Consider the following 16,268-nt stretch of genomic DNA (forward strand, 5'->3'; position numbering starts at 1 on the left):
TGTTGATGCCTCTCTGGTGTAAGTCATCTCGAGTCCATCACTTCTCTTCCCATCTACCCAGCTCAATCACTCTAACCACCCCATCCCTCATACAAGACGAATTAATGAGGGATTCATGTCCCAAAGAGTCTTCTCTGTCTTTCTTCTGTCTCTGTAGTCAATCCATGGACTCAATATTTAATCTTGGCAGTCTTGGCATGTCCATCAAGGTCCTCACCTTAAAAACTGGATCCGCCCCACTATCGTATCGCTGACTTATCGGCGCAAGAAACAAATCAGGAAACTTTTAATCCGACAACAAATAAAGGTCCTGAATGGTTGGCGCTGGAGTGTGAGTTGGCCAATTGACGTCGGTTAAATACCTTGATATCTGGCCCTCTTTTCTGTTGGATGTGATAATACTCTGCACATTCACGGTCATTCTCTCCAGGTGTCTCGTGCAGCCATGAAACTACACATGATAGCCCTTCTAGGGCTCATGGCACCCTTGTGCTCAGCTGCAGAGAACAGAAAGGTTGATACCGACTTTGCCTCCATTCCCAACCTGGTTTGTCTCTCACTCCTTCTCGTTACGGCATCAATCGTCATCCGAAGGACCATGTATCCCGGAAACACGCAACTGACTCATCGCCACTCACAGCCAGGCTCATTGCAAGATGCCATCGTACCACTGGATCAAATCTCTGGTGCACCAAATACAGCTGCCCATGTCGAAGCCAAGAAGAAATTGGATAAGAGCATGGCGCGAGGATGGGGGAATTGGAATGCGCATCATCCTAGACATCGACTTTTGGATGCGTTGTATGGATATAGTCGGTATTATGAGCGTCAAAAAGCCGAGCTTGATCGGCTACAAGGACTTTATAAACATGTGTCCAAAGCTCAAAAATCGGTAAGTCACCCCAATCTGCACTATCTTCACAAACACTGACCTTTCCAGCTCCTCGAAAAATCTATCCAATACTCCAAGAAATTCACCAGGATAGACAGCCTTCTCAAAAAGAACCAAGAACTTTGCACACAAATCGTGCAACACGCTATGGCCTTTTACGGCATCAGCCAAGATGAACTAGACAAGCATGTCAAGGGTCTTGAAGCTTCTGGAAAGCTGGCTGATAAGATCTCTGTATCACAGGCTTTGAAGCATTATGTTCGGGATTGGACTGAGACTGGTGAGAGTGAGAGGAAGACTACGTTTGAGTGTTTGACTACGACTATGAAGGAGCTGTTTCCTGAGAGGACGGGAGATAAACCTGTTAGGGTGCTTGTTCCGGGAGCTGGATTGGGAAGGTTGGGACATGATATTGCCAATCTTGGAGGTAAGCTGATATTGGAGGTTCCTTGGAGGATGATTTGCTAACTTCTTAGGCTTCGATGTGACCATCAATGAATGGTCAATGTACATGAACATAGCCTACCGCTACCTCGAATCCAACCGCGCCAAAAACAGTCACTCCCTCCACCCCTTCGTCGACTCATGGTCCCACCACTCCACGCACTCCAACCAACTACGCCCCCTCACCTTCCCCGACGCTCCCCTCAACAGCACATCCGTCGTCGTAGTCGAAGGGGACTTCACAACCGTCTTCCCCCAACCCGGTGAATTCGACGTAGTGGTAACGTACTTCTTCATCGACACAGCACGGAATTTGATGAGCTATCTTGACACTATCAAAAAGGTGCTTAAACCGGGTGGTTACTGGATCAATCTCGGTCCGCTCCTTTACGGAACTGGTCCGTTTGTGCAGTTAAGCTTGGAAGAGATTTTAATCGTGTGTGAGGGGTTGGGATTTGAGTTTCTGGAGACGGATGACCGATGGGGAGAGAGGACGATTGAGGGGAGGGGGGTAAGAGGGATGCAGGCGGCTTATGGGTTCGATGATAGGGCTTTGACGACGAGTGCTTATAATGCGCAGTTTTGGGTTGCTAGGAGGTCCATGAAGCCTTAGACGGGCTATGGCTATCTAGAAGGGAATGCGCTACGAGAGCCATTGTTGATAGACTTCGTGAACATTATAGACTTATAGACTACGATGGAGCTTAGGAAGAATCTCAAGGCACAAACGACATGCTCAATGCTACCATAGCACTCAAATCTCTCATGCATCCTCAGGACCACCTCTCAAGCTGTCAACTGCCAAGGTTTAGAACAATAAACGGGCCCAAAGGGCGGAGGTGACAGGTTATATCTCAGCGTGATCGGTCTAGACTAGAGTGATAATCTCATCATCTAGCTGACGAAGCCTTTAGCCAATTCAATAATTGAGTGAAAGTCGGATTAGTGATAATATTATCATCTACATGACAGGCCAATGATCATTTCAACAGTTAAATTAAAGAAAGTCAGGTTTGATAATCTTATCATCGACCGGATGAACCGATTCGTCATCTCAATGATAAGATTTCTACTAAATACTGCAATAGGTCCATCCAGTCGATGATGAGATTATCACTAACCCGACTTTCTTCATTTAGTTGTAATCTCATCATGTAGCTGATGACCGGATAAGTTTGATTGGTGCCAATACAGTTCTCTTCATTGGCTGGATATAATCTTCGGCATCTTGATGCTATTGCCGATCTCCCATCCGTTATCATCTGAAACCCAGGAATGTCGTGCAGTATCGCGGGGAAAGCAAAAGATAACCGAATAACGGCATCACGGCAATTCTATATCAACGGAAACCCCAAATCGGATACCTTGGCGTTGTATCTCCCCACATCAACGGAACTTTTCCGACCCCAAATTTGGTGCCGAGTTCCCAAATCCTTTTCCGAAACTGCGGGGGTTTACTTTTCCGTCCCCCAAAACCCACGATCATCGTAAAGTGGGGATCTAGATATCCGTCTTCGAACGATATATATCTCCTCAATTGACAAACAACAACAATGGCTGTTTCTAGTGTAAAGAATATCGCAAATATGACTATCAGACACGACACCGCCGCAGAGGCGAGACCAGCGCCTCAGCAGCCCTCAGAGGCAAAGCTGTTTACGCTCGATGAAATGATCCGACGCCGCGCTACTGAACTAGGCAATGCAGTTGTGTTCGGAGCGCCGGAGAAGGGTGTAGATGATTTCAAAGAGCATAGTGCTGTTGATATTGACAGATATGCTGATGCGGCTGTTGCGAGATTCTTGAGTCTGGGACTCAAGTCCGTGGTACGTATCTATAATCAATCTCTGAGTTTAAGATGGTGAGTTAACAGTTTAGGATCCTACGCTTGAGAAAGCGCCTGTTGTAGGTATGCTAGGCTCATCAGGAATTCACATCGTCGTTCAAATCATCGCTTTAAACCGTCTTGGCTATTCAGCGTTTCTCATCTCAACGCGTCTTGCTTGTCCTGCTATAACGCAACTTTTGAGTCTAGCAGATTGCAGCATTATTCTCACCACACCAACATTCCATCCCGTTCTTGCAGAAGTTCAACAAAATCGCCAGTTGGAAATACTACCTTTATTACAACCAGAGGATGTCTTCCGGCATGATGCACCGCGCTTTGTACGAGACTATTCTCCTGAAGCAGAATCTCGCAAAGTAGCAGTGATAATTCACTCCTCTGGCTCAACAGGCCTACCCAAGCCAATTTACCTTACCAACGGGAGCTGTATTGGTGCATTTGCAGTGCATATGAATATGCGCGGCTTTCTAACCTCGCCATTCTTCCACAGCCATGGATTCTACGAAGTTTTCAGATCGATTTACTCTGGAAAACAAATTTACTTTACGAACTACAACTTGCCGCTCACGAGAGAAACTGTCATGGCGCAGCTTAGGGCTGTTAGACCAGAAATCTTTCACTGTGTGCCTTATGTTATCAAGCTTCTTGCTGAGAGTGAGGAGGGTATTCAGATGTTGGCTGATATGAAGATGGTTCTTTATGCGGGTAGTGGATGTCCTGATGATTTGGGTGACAGACTTGTTGAACGGGGTGTTAACCTCTGTGGAAACTATGGAGCGTGAGTATACCATCCCGGATGTTTACGATAATACTGACCAGTGTAGAACCGAGACTGGAAGATTGGCTACTTCCCAACGTCCAGAAGGCGATAAAGCATGGAACTACATCCGCATCCTCCCTCCCGCCCAACCATACACCATCTTCGACGAAGTAGCACCCGGTCTCTACGAATGCATAGCACTTGATGGCCTCCCCTCAAAAAGTACCACAAACTCCGACAACCCACCCGGTTCATTCCGCACACGCGATCTCTTCACACGTCACCCAACACGTCCCGATCTATGGAAATTCGCGTGTCGACTGGACGACCGGTTCACACTAATCAACGGCGAAAAGGTCCTTCCTCTCCCGATAGAAGGCCGTATTCGTCAAGAGGAAATCGTAAAGGAAGCGATTGTTTTCGGCGACGGGAGGACGTATCCTGGAATTCTTATCGTCAAGGCTGATCGTGTGAACGAAATGTCTGATGAGGAATTTTTGGAAGCGATTTGGCCTTCTGTTGAGGATGCTAACTCACGAGCGGAGAGTTTCTCGAGGATTCCTAAGGAGTTGGTTCTTGTTGTTAATGCGGACGTGGTGTATCCTAAGACTGATAAGGGAACTTTTATCAGAGTTCCTACGTATCAGCAATTCGAGAAGGAGATTGAAGCTGCGTATAAGCGCTATGAAGGAACCGACGAAACAGCAGGTTCTCTTACTCTTGAAGGACAAGAACTCGAGTCTTGGCTCTTGCAACAATTGAAGATCAAGTGTGGTGTCGAACTCGAATCCTCAGAAGCAGATTTCTTCGCAGGTGGAGTGGACAGTCTGCAATGTATCCAGATGTGGAGTCTCATCAAGCGAGAAATCGACCTTGGAGGAAACCAATCTTCCCTCGGACAGAATGTGTTGTACGAGACTGGAAACATCAAGTTACTGGCTCGTCAGCTGGAGAGGTTAAGGAGTGGTGCTGGGGATGAGAGTGAGGATCAGTTGAAGATTATGGAGAATCTTGTTGAGAAGTATTCTTCGTTTAGACCGCATGTCGCTGGTTCCGTGAGCCAGCCTGAGAAGGAGCTTGTGGTAAGTTCAACCGTTCTGTTTTGGTGGTGAAGCTAACGGACTAGTTACTCACCGGCGTGACTGGTGCACTCGGCGCTCATACGCTCGCTCAATTGACAGCCCAACCTCACGTCGGCGCAGTCTGGGCTCTTATCCGCGCCTCAAGCGACCACGCCGCCAGCGACCGCCTCGAAAAGTCCCTTCAAACTCGCAGTCTCACTCTTTCTGACTCGCAACGCGGCAAAGTCCTCGCTTTGCCCTGCGATCTCAGTCGTCCAGACCTAGGCCTCAGCGAATCACACGTCGCCGAACTTCACACCAAGCTCACAACCATCATCCACAGCGCATGGGCTGTCAACTTCAATATCTCAGTACAAAGTTTTGAAGATCAACATATCAAAGCAGTACACAACCTCATCCAGTTAAGTCTTGATGTGAAGACACCTGAGCCAGCTAAGTTCTTCTTCTGTTCGTCTGTTTCGTCAGCTGGCGGTACACCAAGACCTGGCGAAGTTAAGGAAAGCTTGGTACCGAGTCCAGAGCATGCACAGCATACTGGCTATGCTAGATCGAAGTATGTCGCTGAGCATATCACTGGTAATGCGTATAAGGCAGGTGCTAGGGCTAGGGTGTTGAGATTGGGACAGCTTGTTGGTGATACCAAGGTTGGGGAGTGGAATACTACTGAGGGTATTCCTTTGATGATTCAGACTGCTGTTACGCTTGGTGCTTTGCCAGCATTGAACGAGGTAAGTACTCAGAATGTCCGAGTTATCGACACTTGCTAATGAAGAATAGGAAATGAGTTGGCTGCCAGTTGATCTCGCAGCATCAACAATCCTCGACCTCTCCAGCACAGCCCGTCCAGATCCCAGTCTAGTCTACCACATCCTCCATCCCCAACGCTTCCATTGGGGTAAACAAATGCTTCCCGCCATGGCGGCAGCAGGCTTCAAATTCGAGACCCTTCCCACAAGCGAATGGATGGACCGTCTACGCTCCTCCGACCGTGATCCTGCCAAGAATCCACCTATCAAACTTCTGGACTGGTTTGAGAGCAAGTACGGTAACAAAGCTTCCACAAAAGCTGAGACTGGGCCTTTGGATTATCTGACGGACGTTTCGAGGGAGGATAGTAGTACGCTGAGGAATGTGCCTGATGTTACGGATGTGGACTACGTCAGGATGATGCTTGGACGGTTGCAGAAGCGGTGGGAGCAGGGTGCTTGAGTAAATACTGGCGTTATATCAATTTGTCTATATGCATCTAAATGATCTATAATTCTAAATGTTCTCAATCTTCGCTCTCATCCTCGTCCTGGACCTGCTGCTCCGACAATCTCGGATTCCTTAAAGCCAAAGCAAATATAATCATAGGAATACAAACGCAAATACCCGCAATGCAAAGCAATCGCTGCACAGAACTATAACTGCTGATTATCGCATCTCGAATTTCTGTTCCGACTGGATAATCCGGGATGATAGAGAAAGGGTTGTTGTAAATCGCCTTGGCAAGACCTTCGTCTGGTTGGAAAGATAGATTGCGCTTCAGTGATTTGTAAAGTGTTTGTGTCCAGATTGCTCCGGAGAGGCATGTTCCAAAAGCACTGCCCACGTTGTAGAAGGATAAGTATAATCCCGTTAGGATCGCAACATGTTCTCGTGATGCGGAAGCTTGAATGGAAGCTTGTGTCGGATAAGCAAAGAATCCACCAGCCACACCAAGCAGAATCTGCGCCGCGATAATCCCATCTTTTGAAGATACCGATGCACCGCCAGGATATGCTATCAAGAGTCCAAAAGCGCCCATGAAAAGAAGTGTGCCTCCAACGATGATAAACTTCAGTCGTCGGATCTTGAAAATGACGAGGCCGGCGAGTACACCTGTGATAACGCCAAAGAATGAAAAGAATGATAGAATGCGAGTTGCGTTCTCGATAGAAAAGTCGAATGCGACGATGAGGATCGTGTAGAGATAATTTCCTTGTGTGCACCATGCGAGATTGAGTAAACTTCGCACAGCGAGAGCTGACCAAACACCTCTATCGCGAAGAAGATGGAAGGGGATAAGAGGATGTCTGGCACCGCGCTGCTCCCATGTGATGAACGCAACCATCAAAAAGACACCCAATACCAAAGGTAGAATAATGTACCAGCTCTGCCAATGACTTGCTGTTCCTCCCGCAACAGTCAAAGGAGCAAGGATAAGTGAGAATGCTGTGACGAGGAGAACAAGACCGATGATATCCAGTTGATGAAAAAGATCTTCTCTTCCTTTCTTCGTCTTGAGGGAAAGAAGAGCAACTTCTTCACTTTCCTTTCCACCTGTCCAGGTTTTGCGTTCCAGGAAATATAGACATGAGAGCAAAGGAAGAGAAGCGAGGGGATATATAATCGCCCACATTCCCAAACCCCAACGCCAACTCGTCGTTTCCAGGACTGCAGAGGTAATATTCCCGCTGATCCACGTATTGATCAGGAACGGAACGGCGGGAAGATAGCTGAAGAATACTCTCGCCCGCATACTCGAAAAATCGGCAATAAGAACCTCCAGCAACAAAACAATACAAGTATACCCCGTCTGATAAATCATACTCCCCGTACAAAAAACCTCAACACTTCCCGCACTCGCCTCAATAGCGATACCCAGTGTATATAGCACGGTACTTATAGCAATAACCTCAAACCGACCAAAAACATCAGCGATCTTAGCCGCGCTAGGCTGCACAGCGACCGCGATGACATTTCGTAGCACGTTGATGGTGGAGAGGTACGAGTGTAGATCGAAGCTGGATGTTGCGTAGGATTGGTAAGCGAGACGGGTTTGTGATTCGAGGCCGTAGGCGTAGCCGACGAGGAAGATACCGGTGAATAACCAGATTCGGTGGGTGCGTGTGAGGGAGCGGGATATCAGGGCCATGCGGGCTACGCCGGCGGATAGACGTTTTGGATTTGCTGGCCGAGAAAGATTCGCATTTTGAGGTGTTTCTGGGAGGGTACTCGGGCCGGGTGCGCCTAAAAGAGGCGCTGTCTCAACTGACGACATGGTCTCAGTATCTCAAAATAACTGAGCTCTGATGTTGCAAGAGAGAAAAGGTCACAAAACACGAAAAACAAATATCAGGTAACAGGGGTATCATTTTTCGCGCATTGTTACAGAAATCCCTGTCATGTGCAGCAGGTGCTGGGTGCCTGATGGACAATGTGACACCTGATTCTGGGCCTTGTGACATGGCAAGGCATGACAAAGCGGACTTTCGGAAATCTGATAAGATTATCCAATGGTTGCGGATCTAACCGCCGACTAAGTGGAGATCTGTCGGAAATGGACGGTGGGAATGCCGAGATCGGTTTATCTGATCGGTGATGCAAAGTATAATTTTGAGTTTCGGTGGTGAAGATTGGTAAGAGATCGAAACATAGGTGCTATGCTTTTGACTAGATTGTAAGGGAAGGTTTGTTTATCAGACCATGTTTGGGTACAGGCTTCATTTAATATGGAGGATGTCTAGGGTAGTGATGGTAGCGTGACAGCTAAATCATCTCATATCTACGTCAAGATATAAATCCTCTTCGTAGGAGAATGATGAAATGCTTACACCATATAGTATCAAAGATGTTGGGCCTGCTCTGTGCGTATTGTCTTCACCAACATTCAAGAATGTTGTCATGCACAGCGTTGACTCTTGTAAAAGTTTGATCATTCGGTTTTACCACGCGCGGAGCAAGTACAATTCCCATGTTGTATCGTGTTATAAAAACCACTTAACAAATAGCCCCAAGTCGGACTATTACCCCACTATGGACAATGCATTCGCATCTACAGTACTAAGTTCATACTTGACCTGAGGGATGAGACTCAAGCTGACCCGAGAGTTGCCCACGAAGTTGACCTGAGAGATGCTATAAATGACGTGATCTAGCCAATCATATGTCTCGTTGCACATCTCAGGTGAGGTCAAAAGGTGGAGCACCTCTCAGGTCAACTTGGGGAATCTCTCGAGTCATCTACCCTGGCATCGAAGTGGATCTGAAATGTTCTTAAAAATAACCGTACCTTAGCCGAAGCACCATCTTTAAGCTTTCAAGCTATTATTTACGTATCAACAGAGACCTCTTGAGAATTCATGTCTTGGTCGTCGACATCACCGTCCATATTCAAGCCAGCAGAAAGAAGGTTCATGAAGATCGCAACTCAACCCCGACCTGTATCCGGAATGGTTCGACAAGACATCAGTACAACAGATTCATTTGGAAAATACCTACTGTTATTTTAAATGATATTTATCAGAATAATGCTAGAGTGAGATGAGCACATATACTTCTTCTAGACGTAATCTTTAGCACTTCTAGAGCCTCTTTATTATCCTCACTGATAATGTCGTTTGAGACTTAGATCCCTCCATGATCCCTCCTCTTCCCCATCATCCTGTTTAAACGCATAGGCCGGCGTAAACGCGATATAGCCCTTCTCATCTTTCGGTTTGACATCCGCCAAGTGAACCCTCAAGCTTCCTAGAGCTCTCGCCCTTGCAGGTCCATCCAACGCTGATCCTCCAGGCGGTAAGTCCATGTAGACATTCTCACGAGCTAGAGAACTCGCGAAGCCTAGTATATCAGGTCCCCGAATGAACAACTGTAGCACAAGCCCTAAAATCCCCAAGAGACCTAGCAACTCCGTGATGATGATGAGAATCGTTAGCCATGTCTTGTTGACGCGGTAAACTTCTTCCTTGCTTCTGACCACCGCTTCGGTTGTGTTCATTACTGAGCCTCTACTTGCGCCCGGCAGTATGTCCTCGCCAGGCTGCAGTCGAAATGATGCATATGTATGATCAAGGGAGTAAACCGACGCATCCACGAAGGTATTGAAAGCTGTTGTCATACGAGTTGAGAAGAGCGTCTTGTTGAAGCCGTCACCGAACCCAAACCCTGGTGTCGAGGCGTTCGCAATGTATTGAGTGATTAAAAACTGGTTGTCTACACCTTGTGCGGCGCTCCACTGTGGATGCATCCTATCTTCCTGAGATAAAGTGGTCATGAGAGCTGTATAAGGACTGTCTATCCAATCGTAGTACTTTCGTATCTTGCGCTGATGCGTCGCCCTGCAGTTGGTTGAGACGGCAGATGAGTTACAAGCAATATCTGTCTCAACAACAACTGGATGGATACTGCAGTTGAAAATCATTAGGGGCATCGTATTATTCTTAACGTCGATTTTAGTGTCCACAGTGAGGTATAGAAGGTGGAAGGGCGGCAATTTGTCCAATAATGTTGGGTTACTTTCGGGATCTGGATACAGGATTTCTAAATTCGGACCAGAGATGAGGGCGGCGAAAGAACTGGGATCACCGTCTTTCGGCTCCAGTAACTCAGTCAAATTTCTCCTCCATGAGTATGGTATCTCGTTCTTCGTCTCGTTCAAGTAAACGTTAATTTCCGGTTCATGGCATGAGAAGTCATGATATAGCGACTCGACACTGAACTGGTATTGGGCTTCGGCATCGAATTCGTTCAAACCCTGGATGTGAACGCCAAGAAGCGAAGTATAAGACTCCTCGCCGTTAACAATCGCATCTAGATCGATGACTCGCGTCGAATTCGGGTCTGCGTTCTCAGGCCACAGAGGAATCTTTGGCCAGTCCCAGAAATCTACAACGTTCTTCTTCATAGTGAGAGATGACAGGAAACTAGTGCTGTATAGCGCCGTCACGCTCGTCCGGCTGATATAAGAAGCTACATCTTTTGGATCTTGTGAAGCAGCGTGCGTGTAGAAGATGGTACCGTTTCGTATCAGGCCTTCCTTTCGTAGAAGTCTAGCAGCGCTTTGCCCGCCGATGGGGGATAGACACCAAATCAAAAGGATTGCGATACCAATCGGGATCTTGGCACGGACAAAGAGTAGCCGCTCGACAGCGCCAGCAAGGTTTTGGCTGCCAAAGACCTGTTCAAGAGTGCCTAACTCGATACCTTGGCGCTTCTCCAAACGCCAGCGTGCGAGGTTCTTGAAGAAGCGACTAGCGACGGCGGCGAAAACGATAGGGTAGACTGATGGACTGAGAATAGTCAAATTTACAACTCTTTCGCCGTATGGGGTGATTGGTTGGTGGTCGAGACGGAGTGCTGCTAATGCCAGGCCTTTGATGCGATTAGTAAGGAGCTTGACACTGCGATGTGTGCTGGACTTACCAAAGAAACATGCCGGTGCTAGAGTAAGAATAATATCATAAGACCATGATATGACAGTTTCAATCCTACCCAGACGAAGCTTGTTGGGTCCATCATGCCAATTCGTTGCGATAGACGTCTTGTGATCTGTATGCTGAGGCCCTGTGTAATCAACACGGAGCGTGTCTGGGAGCGACTCGTAAGACATTTGAACCACAGATCAAAGGTAGCAGTAGAAATGACAAGGTCATCAAGCGGGGGATGGCAAATCTTTTGTTTAAAGCCGCAACACAGAGCCTCGTTTCGCTTTGACTGTGACTGGTCGCCTACTTTGTATTTTTAGACGCTGACTGCAGATAAACACGAGCGGAGTTAGGCTGATTGGTGCACAAAGCACTAATTTCCAGCGATCTTGTTCCTGTAATCTTTCAGCTCTCTAAATTAGGCATGCTTCTGTTGATCAACATATTTGGGGGCCAAAGGGCTTCCTGGTAATGTGACGTTGTTCGCTCGCAAGACGCCACTGTAGCTGGTTACACCATATCTTCTCATGACGGACCTTTGCCAAGGTCACTTATGATATCCAACACAAGTCGCGATATGTAAATATAGACACATGGCGATATTGTACCTAGTCATGTGGGCAAAGAGCCATAATGCCCCGTGCAATGTGTAAATATCCTCAAAAAGTTTATCTGATCGTACCTAGTTATCAACTCCCAAACAATACCCATGTATATACCATTTCTCAAGGCTCCAGTTTGTAAAAGAACAAGTTTAAGTAGTCATCCCAGAAAAGGACTCAGCTAAATCATCGTTCGGTCCCTTTTCAATCTCCATGACCTGCATCGCCGCAATAATCCGACCACCAAACAATTTCCCGTTGTCATAATCGTACCAAACCTTCAAAGCAGGGGAGAATCCATCACGACTAGCCTTCAATTCAATGATGGGAGCTGTAGGCTCCTTCTCTTTGTCGTCTTCATCTCCGTTCTCCTCTTCCTCCTTATCTGAGTTCCATCCCTCAAATCCCCAAGTGTCACTCTCGGTCCCGTCATCCATAATGAATCGTAGCCCCACGATCCCTCCATTCTCTCCTTCCCAGACTCTGAGGCCCGTAAGATAATACCCGTTGACATCCCATTCCCAACGTTTGTAATGCGCTCGCTCCTTCATGTCATCTGTTTTGTTGAGGTCCAGCTCGCATGGACACCAAGGATGGCCTCGCTCGGTGATTTTATCAACTGCTTTAAAGTGTGTCGGGCCTATAGACTGTCTCGTGCCATCGGTGTAGTTGAATGTCATGCTTGTCAAAGGTAACCGATCGCCGTATTGGGTGTGGCAGAACGTCAGCTTTATCGAGTCGAGGGGTTTGCCGCAGTCGAACCAAGCGACTGAAGCACATTTGGTCAACTGCGATTCATGTTTTTCATTGAACGGTCGCTCAGGCTTCTGAGGCGGATCTCCGAAAACAGGGCCAATTAGGCGTTGTTCGCCCCGAGGAGGACTGGGATACCAGAAGCGATCAGCCTCATCAGTGGGGATATCCCCACCGATGAACTTATCATGGTAAGCAGAGAAGGCTCCGATAGCTTGCAGCTGCTCGATTTCTTTGATTGGCTGCCACATACTATCGATTCGTCCCCAATGGCAATAAAGGCCCATCAGGATACGTCCCTGGTTCTCCTTCCTCGGGAGTCTGTCTGGATCGCTGTCGTAATACGGGCCGTTCCCAATGATGAGATGTCTATTGAGGTTGGTGATAAAGCGTAAGCTCCACAAGGACATACGGTCCTGGCCGCGATTCAGGCTAGGGTGACACGATATAATTCTTTCGCCGCCGGGGCCATCGATGGAGTGCCACTCCATGGCAACTCTAACAGGTCCGATGCCGCGTTGAGAACCGTCAGCATAGAGGACTGCGATGCCTTGTTGCCAAGCGTTCACTCCAAGGGCTATGATCTTCGCTAGGTCAGCGTCAAATGCTCCGAAAACAAGAGACTCTAATGAACAGGTCTGGGTTCTGAAGAAAGGGTCCTCAAAAAGACGTTCGATGTGAAGTTCCGGAGGCGGTAGTTCATTATTCCAAAGGTACTCTGTCGCTAAGGGATCGCGAGAAATAGTGGTGACCTCGGAGCACGCAACGCGTTGCATACCCGCCCCCTGTGCTTTGGCGATCGGGTGGCGGATCATGGCAATATTCCCCGGCCTTTGAGGATTTCTGGAGGAACAAGTTCTACACTGACTTATCATGGGCAGCGGGCTGGTTTCCTAAGAAACCGACCCGGGCTGTGAATAACTGGTACCCCTTTTATGCGGCTATGAATTTTGTTGGCAAATATGGTCATATACGGGTGCCAGCTTCGAACAAAATCACGAACCGATACCGTGTAGCCCAGCTATGTGGCAAGATTCTAGAGGAAGGTTGTGCGACGGCGACTAGTTTATTGCCTACTCAGGCTGAACTTGCGTCGCAGAATAAGTTTGGGACGAGGATATATGACCAAAGCTTTTCGTTGAATCCTTCCCAGGCGGAATCTGTGCCCGGACAGTCATTTACTGCTCAACCACCACCGCAACACCTGAACCCTGTTCAAGCGGAATTCGTTCCTGGGCAGTCGAATGTGGATGAGGTTCTAACGGACGCCGTCTCTGGGTACATGCCAGAAGTTGCATGGTTCGATCCAAACATGTCAGCAACGTCCGGAGCCATCGGATTTCTGCCAAAATTCGACAATGCTATCGACGCAAAGCCAGCTATCAAGATCTTCTGGACGGAGGACATGGTGTTTGCTGGTATAGGCATAGCATATGAACTGGGACAAATAGAGACCATCATCGCTTCACCGGAGATCTTCCACACGAGTCAACTCATCGTCATTCCCGAGAATGATTGGCTGTGTAGTCTAACTCTCACAACCCACGAGAGTCCAGAATTCGAGAACGGACCGCTCCAGCGTCGGGTCGTGGGCATCGAGTTCAACTTCTTCGAGGCGAAAAGAGGGTATTCGTTCCCCAGGCCGACTCATTCATCGTTGGTCTTTTTGGAGTCTGGAACCCCTGAAAGCCTTTACACATGCTTGCGCTACTGGAACAACCTCTTGATAAAGCACCCATCGAGGCATCCACACATCGACTCAACCCCGACGTCAGAAGCCCAGCACAAAAGTTACATATTACAGATCCCCTCGCTGCAAACTTCCTCTGGGCAAGATCTGTACCAAACAGCAACCTTAAGCTATCACCCTGCTATCCTCACCAACCAGACCCCCACCTGATCACAGAACATCTTCTTTTCAATTTTGATAACCTTGAAGATCATGGCGTGCACAAGCTTGGTATCGACCCTCAGCTCGGATTATTCCAGGTCTATTTCCATGCCAGCAAAGGTATAGAGAATCGCTGGATTGGCAGTTTCAAGCCGGCGGTACAACATATTCGTTTTGAAAACCGCGAAGTCATTGTTCAATGCTACGTCACCGGCGTTGAACGAGTTGAGGGTATACGGCTTACCACCACCCACGGGCGGCAGATCATCATGGGGAAGGACGGACCGAACGCGAAGTCACTTGTTGAGCAGGACAAAGGGCAGTGTGTTATGGGCTTTTATTGCACTTGGACCAACCGCGGTACTCCTCACGCGACCTTGGTATCATTTGGTGTTTTTACGCGTGACGGGGTGATACCGCCAGATTACGTTATCAAGGATACAGAGGTTGATTCTCATAACTATCCCTGGTGTCCCAGTGGTCCAGCCCACAAACCCTCCATGCAAGAAATTGACCCGATATATGGCCTAATAACGACTCCTTCCCAAACAAGAGTCACCTGGCTAGACTGCACCAAACCTATTCAGACCATCAAGTTTAATCTCTGCCACAACACGACAAAACCACGTCTCCCAATAATCTCAATCACACACTACTTCGCCGACGAGTCGAAGCGATCAGGATTTGGGCCAACCTGTGTCCGAAGCTTGAGGAATACTTCAGGGAATAAATATCCCTGGTGTCACTGCGCTTACGGCGGGGCTCCGATTAGCGAACTATCGACAAGATCGCACTATACCACAAACACATGGGAAGTTGGTGAATCACGCCTCAAGGCTGTCCGTCTATGGATGAACCAAGGAGGACGTTTGACAGGTCTGCAATATGTAGCTGAGAACGACAGAACGAGTCCTGCATGGGGAGTCTGCCCGTCGGATTGCTCGGTGGAGGTGGAATTACCACATACATACCAAACAGGCCCAGCACTCAAGTTCTTCCTTGGATCGGATGAGAGGAATAGCAAGGGTGTTGACTTTGTTGTTGTGGCGGTTCAGTTGCTCAGTGTTGCAATGAAGCACAAAAACTGGAAGATTGCACGGGTATGTTGAGTGACGTTTTACTTGGAAGGATTGTCTTACTAACTAATTTGTACAGACGGAGCGTAACGAGTTGCCTTTAGACTTGGAAGAAGTAGAGTTGGAAATGATGCGCATGCAGTTGGATCTTGAACGAGCTGATAGTGGAACCTGAACAACGGATAGATGATGAGTTATGGTAGGAGGACGACTCGTCGTAGACTGTTGGGAGGATGACCTGCGAGATAGGTAGACATTGTCCGTTGGAGGTATTCTCGAATGACTTGGGATGATCCTCAAGATGTCACCTATAGAGAGAAAACAAGATATTTCTAAGCTTGCTAGCTCTCTTCTCCAAGATACTCAAGAACTGGTCACAAATACTATTCATAGCAGTATGAACCGAGGATGAAGCATACCCAGGTTGTTACCTCGAAAACACAGCCTCAATTCTTTGTCTCTCGCAACGTTACTTCAAATCAACAGGCACTAAATCATCGTCACATTCTTCGCAATGCTGACCTACTTAGTCAAGATCATTTCAATCTGGAGCGAGACCAACCAGCGGTGCGCTCTAGAACATGGGTGACTTTTCTCGGAAAACTTCGTATAGGCTGAGAAATGAAGGAAGCGACGGCACCATCTGGACAGACTGCCTGGCCCTGAGTGGACTACGCCGCATGCCAAGGTGGTAATTTTCCTTAGGTGCAGGGACTGTGGATCGTTTGCCTGGGGCTGAGAACTCTGCGAGA

At 47.8% G+C, this 16,268-nt stretch overlaps 6 protein-coding genes across 6 annotated transcripts; 3 read left to right on the top strand and 3 right to left on the bottom strand.

Moving 5' to 3' along the window:
* Positions 1-279: 279 nt before the first annotated feature.
* Positions 280-2,127, top strand: B0J16DRAFT_331237 (N2227-like protein-domain-containing protein). Its single transcript, XM_046126549.1, has 3 exons — positions 280-892; positions 941-1,319; positions 1,369-2,127. Exons 1-3 carry the CDS (start codon positions 446-448, stop codon positions 1,947-1,949), a joined length of 1,407 nt encoding a protein of 468 aa, XP_045990473.1. The 5' UTR covers positions 280-445; the 3' UTR covers positions 1,950-2,127.
* A 795-nt stretch (positions 2,128-2,922) lies between these two features.
* Positions 2,923-6,240, top strand: B0J16DRAFT_280745 (uncharacterized protein; the record flags this gene model as incomplete). The annotated part of the gene is made up of 5 exons (XM_046123914.1): positions 2,923-3,162; positions 3,215-3,960; positions 4,007-5,024; positions 5,069-5,752; positions 5,802-6,240. 5 exons carry the CDS (start codon positions 2,923-2,925, stop codon positions 6,231-6,233), a joined length of 3,120 nt encoding a protein of 1,039 aa, XP_045990474.1. The 3' UTR covers positions 6,234-6,240.
* B0J16DRAFT_331241 (major facilitator superfamily domain-containing protein) lies at positions 6,241-8,223 on the bottom strand. The gene has a single exon (XM_046126550.1). It carries the CDS (start codon positions 8,047-8,049, stop codon positions 6,298-6,300), a length of 1,752 nt encoding a protein of 583 aa, XP_045990475.1. The 5' UTR covers positions 8,050-8,223; the 3' UTR covers positions 6,241-6,297.
* Positions 8,224-9,372: 1,149 nt separating this feature from the next.
* B0J16DRAFT_392642 (uncharacterized protein) lies at positions 9,373-11,379 on the bottom strand (the record flags this gene model as incomplete). The annotated part of the gene is made up of 2 exons (XM_046132011.1): positions 9,373-11,141; positions 11,193-11,379. The coding sequence occupies 2 exons, from the start codon at positions 11,377-11,379 to the stop codon at positions 9,373-9,375; spliced, it is 1,956 nt and encodes a 651-aa protein (XP_045990476.1).
* A 569-nt stretch (positions 11,380-11,948) lies between these two features.
* B0J16DRAFT_379288 (uncharacterized protein) lies at positions 11,949-13,364 on the bottom strand (the record flags this gene model as incomplete). The annotated part of the gene is made up of 1 exon (XM_046130990.1): positions 11,949-13,364. The coding sequence occupies one exon, from the start codon at positions 13,362-13,364 to the stop codon at positions 11,949-11,951; it is 1,416 nt and encodes a 471-aa protein (XP_045990477.1).
* Positions 13,365-13,492: 128 nt separating this feature from the next.
* B0J16DRAFT_379289 (uncharacterized protein) lies at positions 13,493-15,691 on the top strand (the record flags this gene model as incomplete). The annotated part of the gene is made up of 3 exons (XM_046130991.1): positions 13,493-14,137; positions 14,239-15,540; positions 15,596-15,691. 3 exons carry the CDS (start codon positions 13,493-13,495, stop codon positions 15,689-15,691), a joined length of 2,043 nt encoding a protein of 680 aa, XP_045990478.1.
* Positions 15,692-16,268: the final 577 nt, after the last annotated feature.

This window comes from Fusarium flagelliforme (genome assembly GCF_020744385.1).
Source record: "Fusarium flagelliforme strain FIESC 12 MPI-CAGE-AA-0113 chromosome Unknown B0J16scaffold_1, whole genome shotgun sequence".
NCBI lineage: Eukaryota > Fungi > Ascomycota > Sordariomycetes > Hypocreales > Nectriaceae > Fusarium > Fusarium flagelliforme.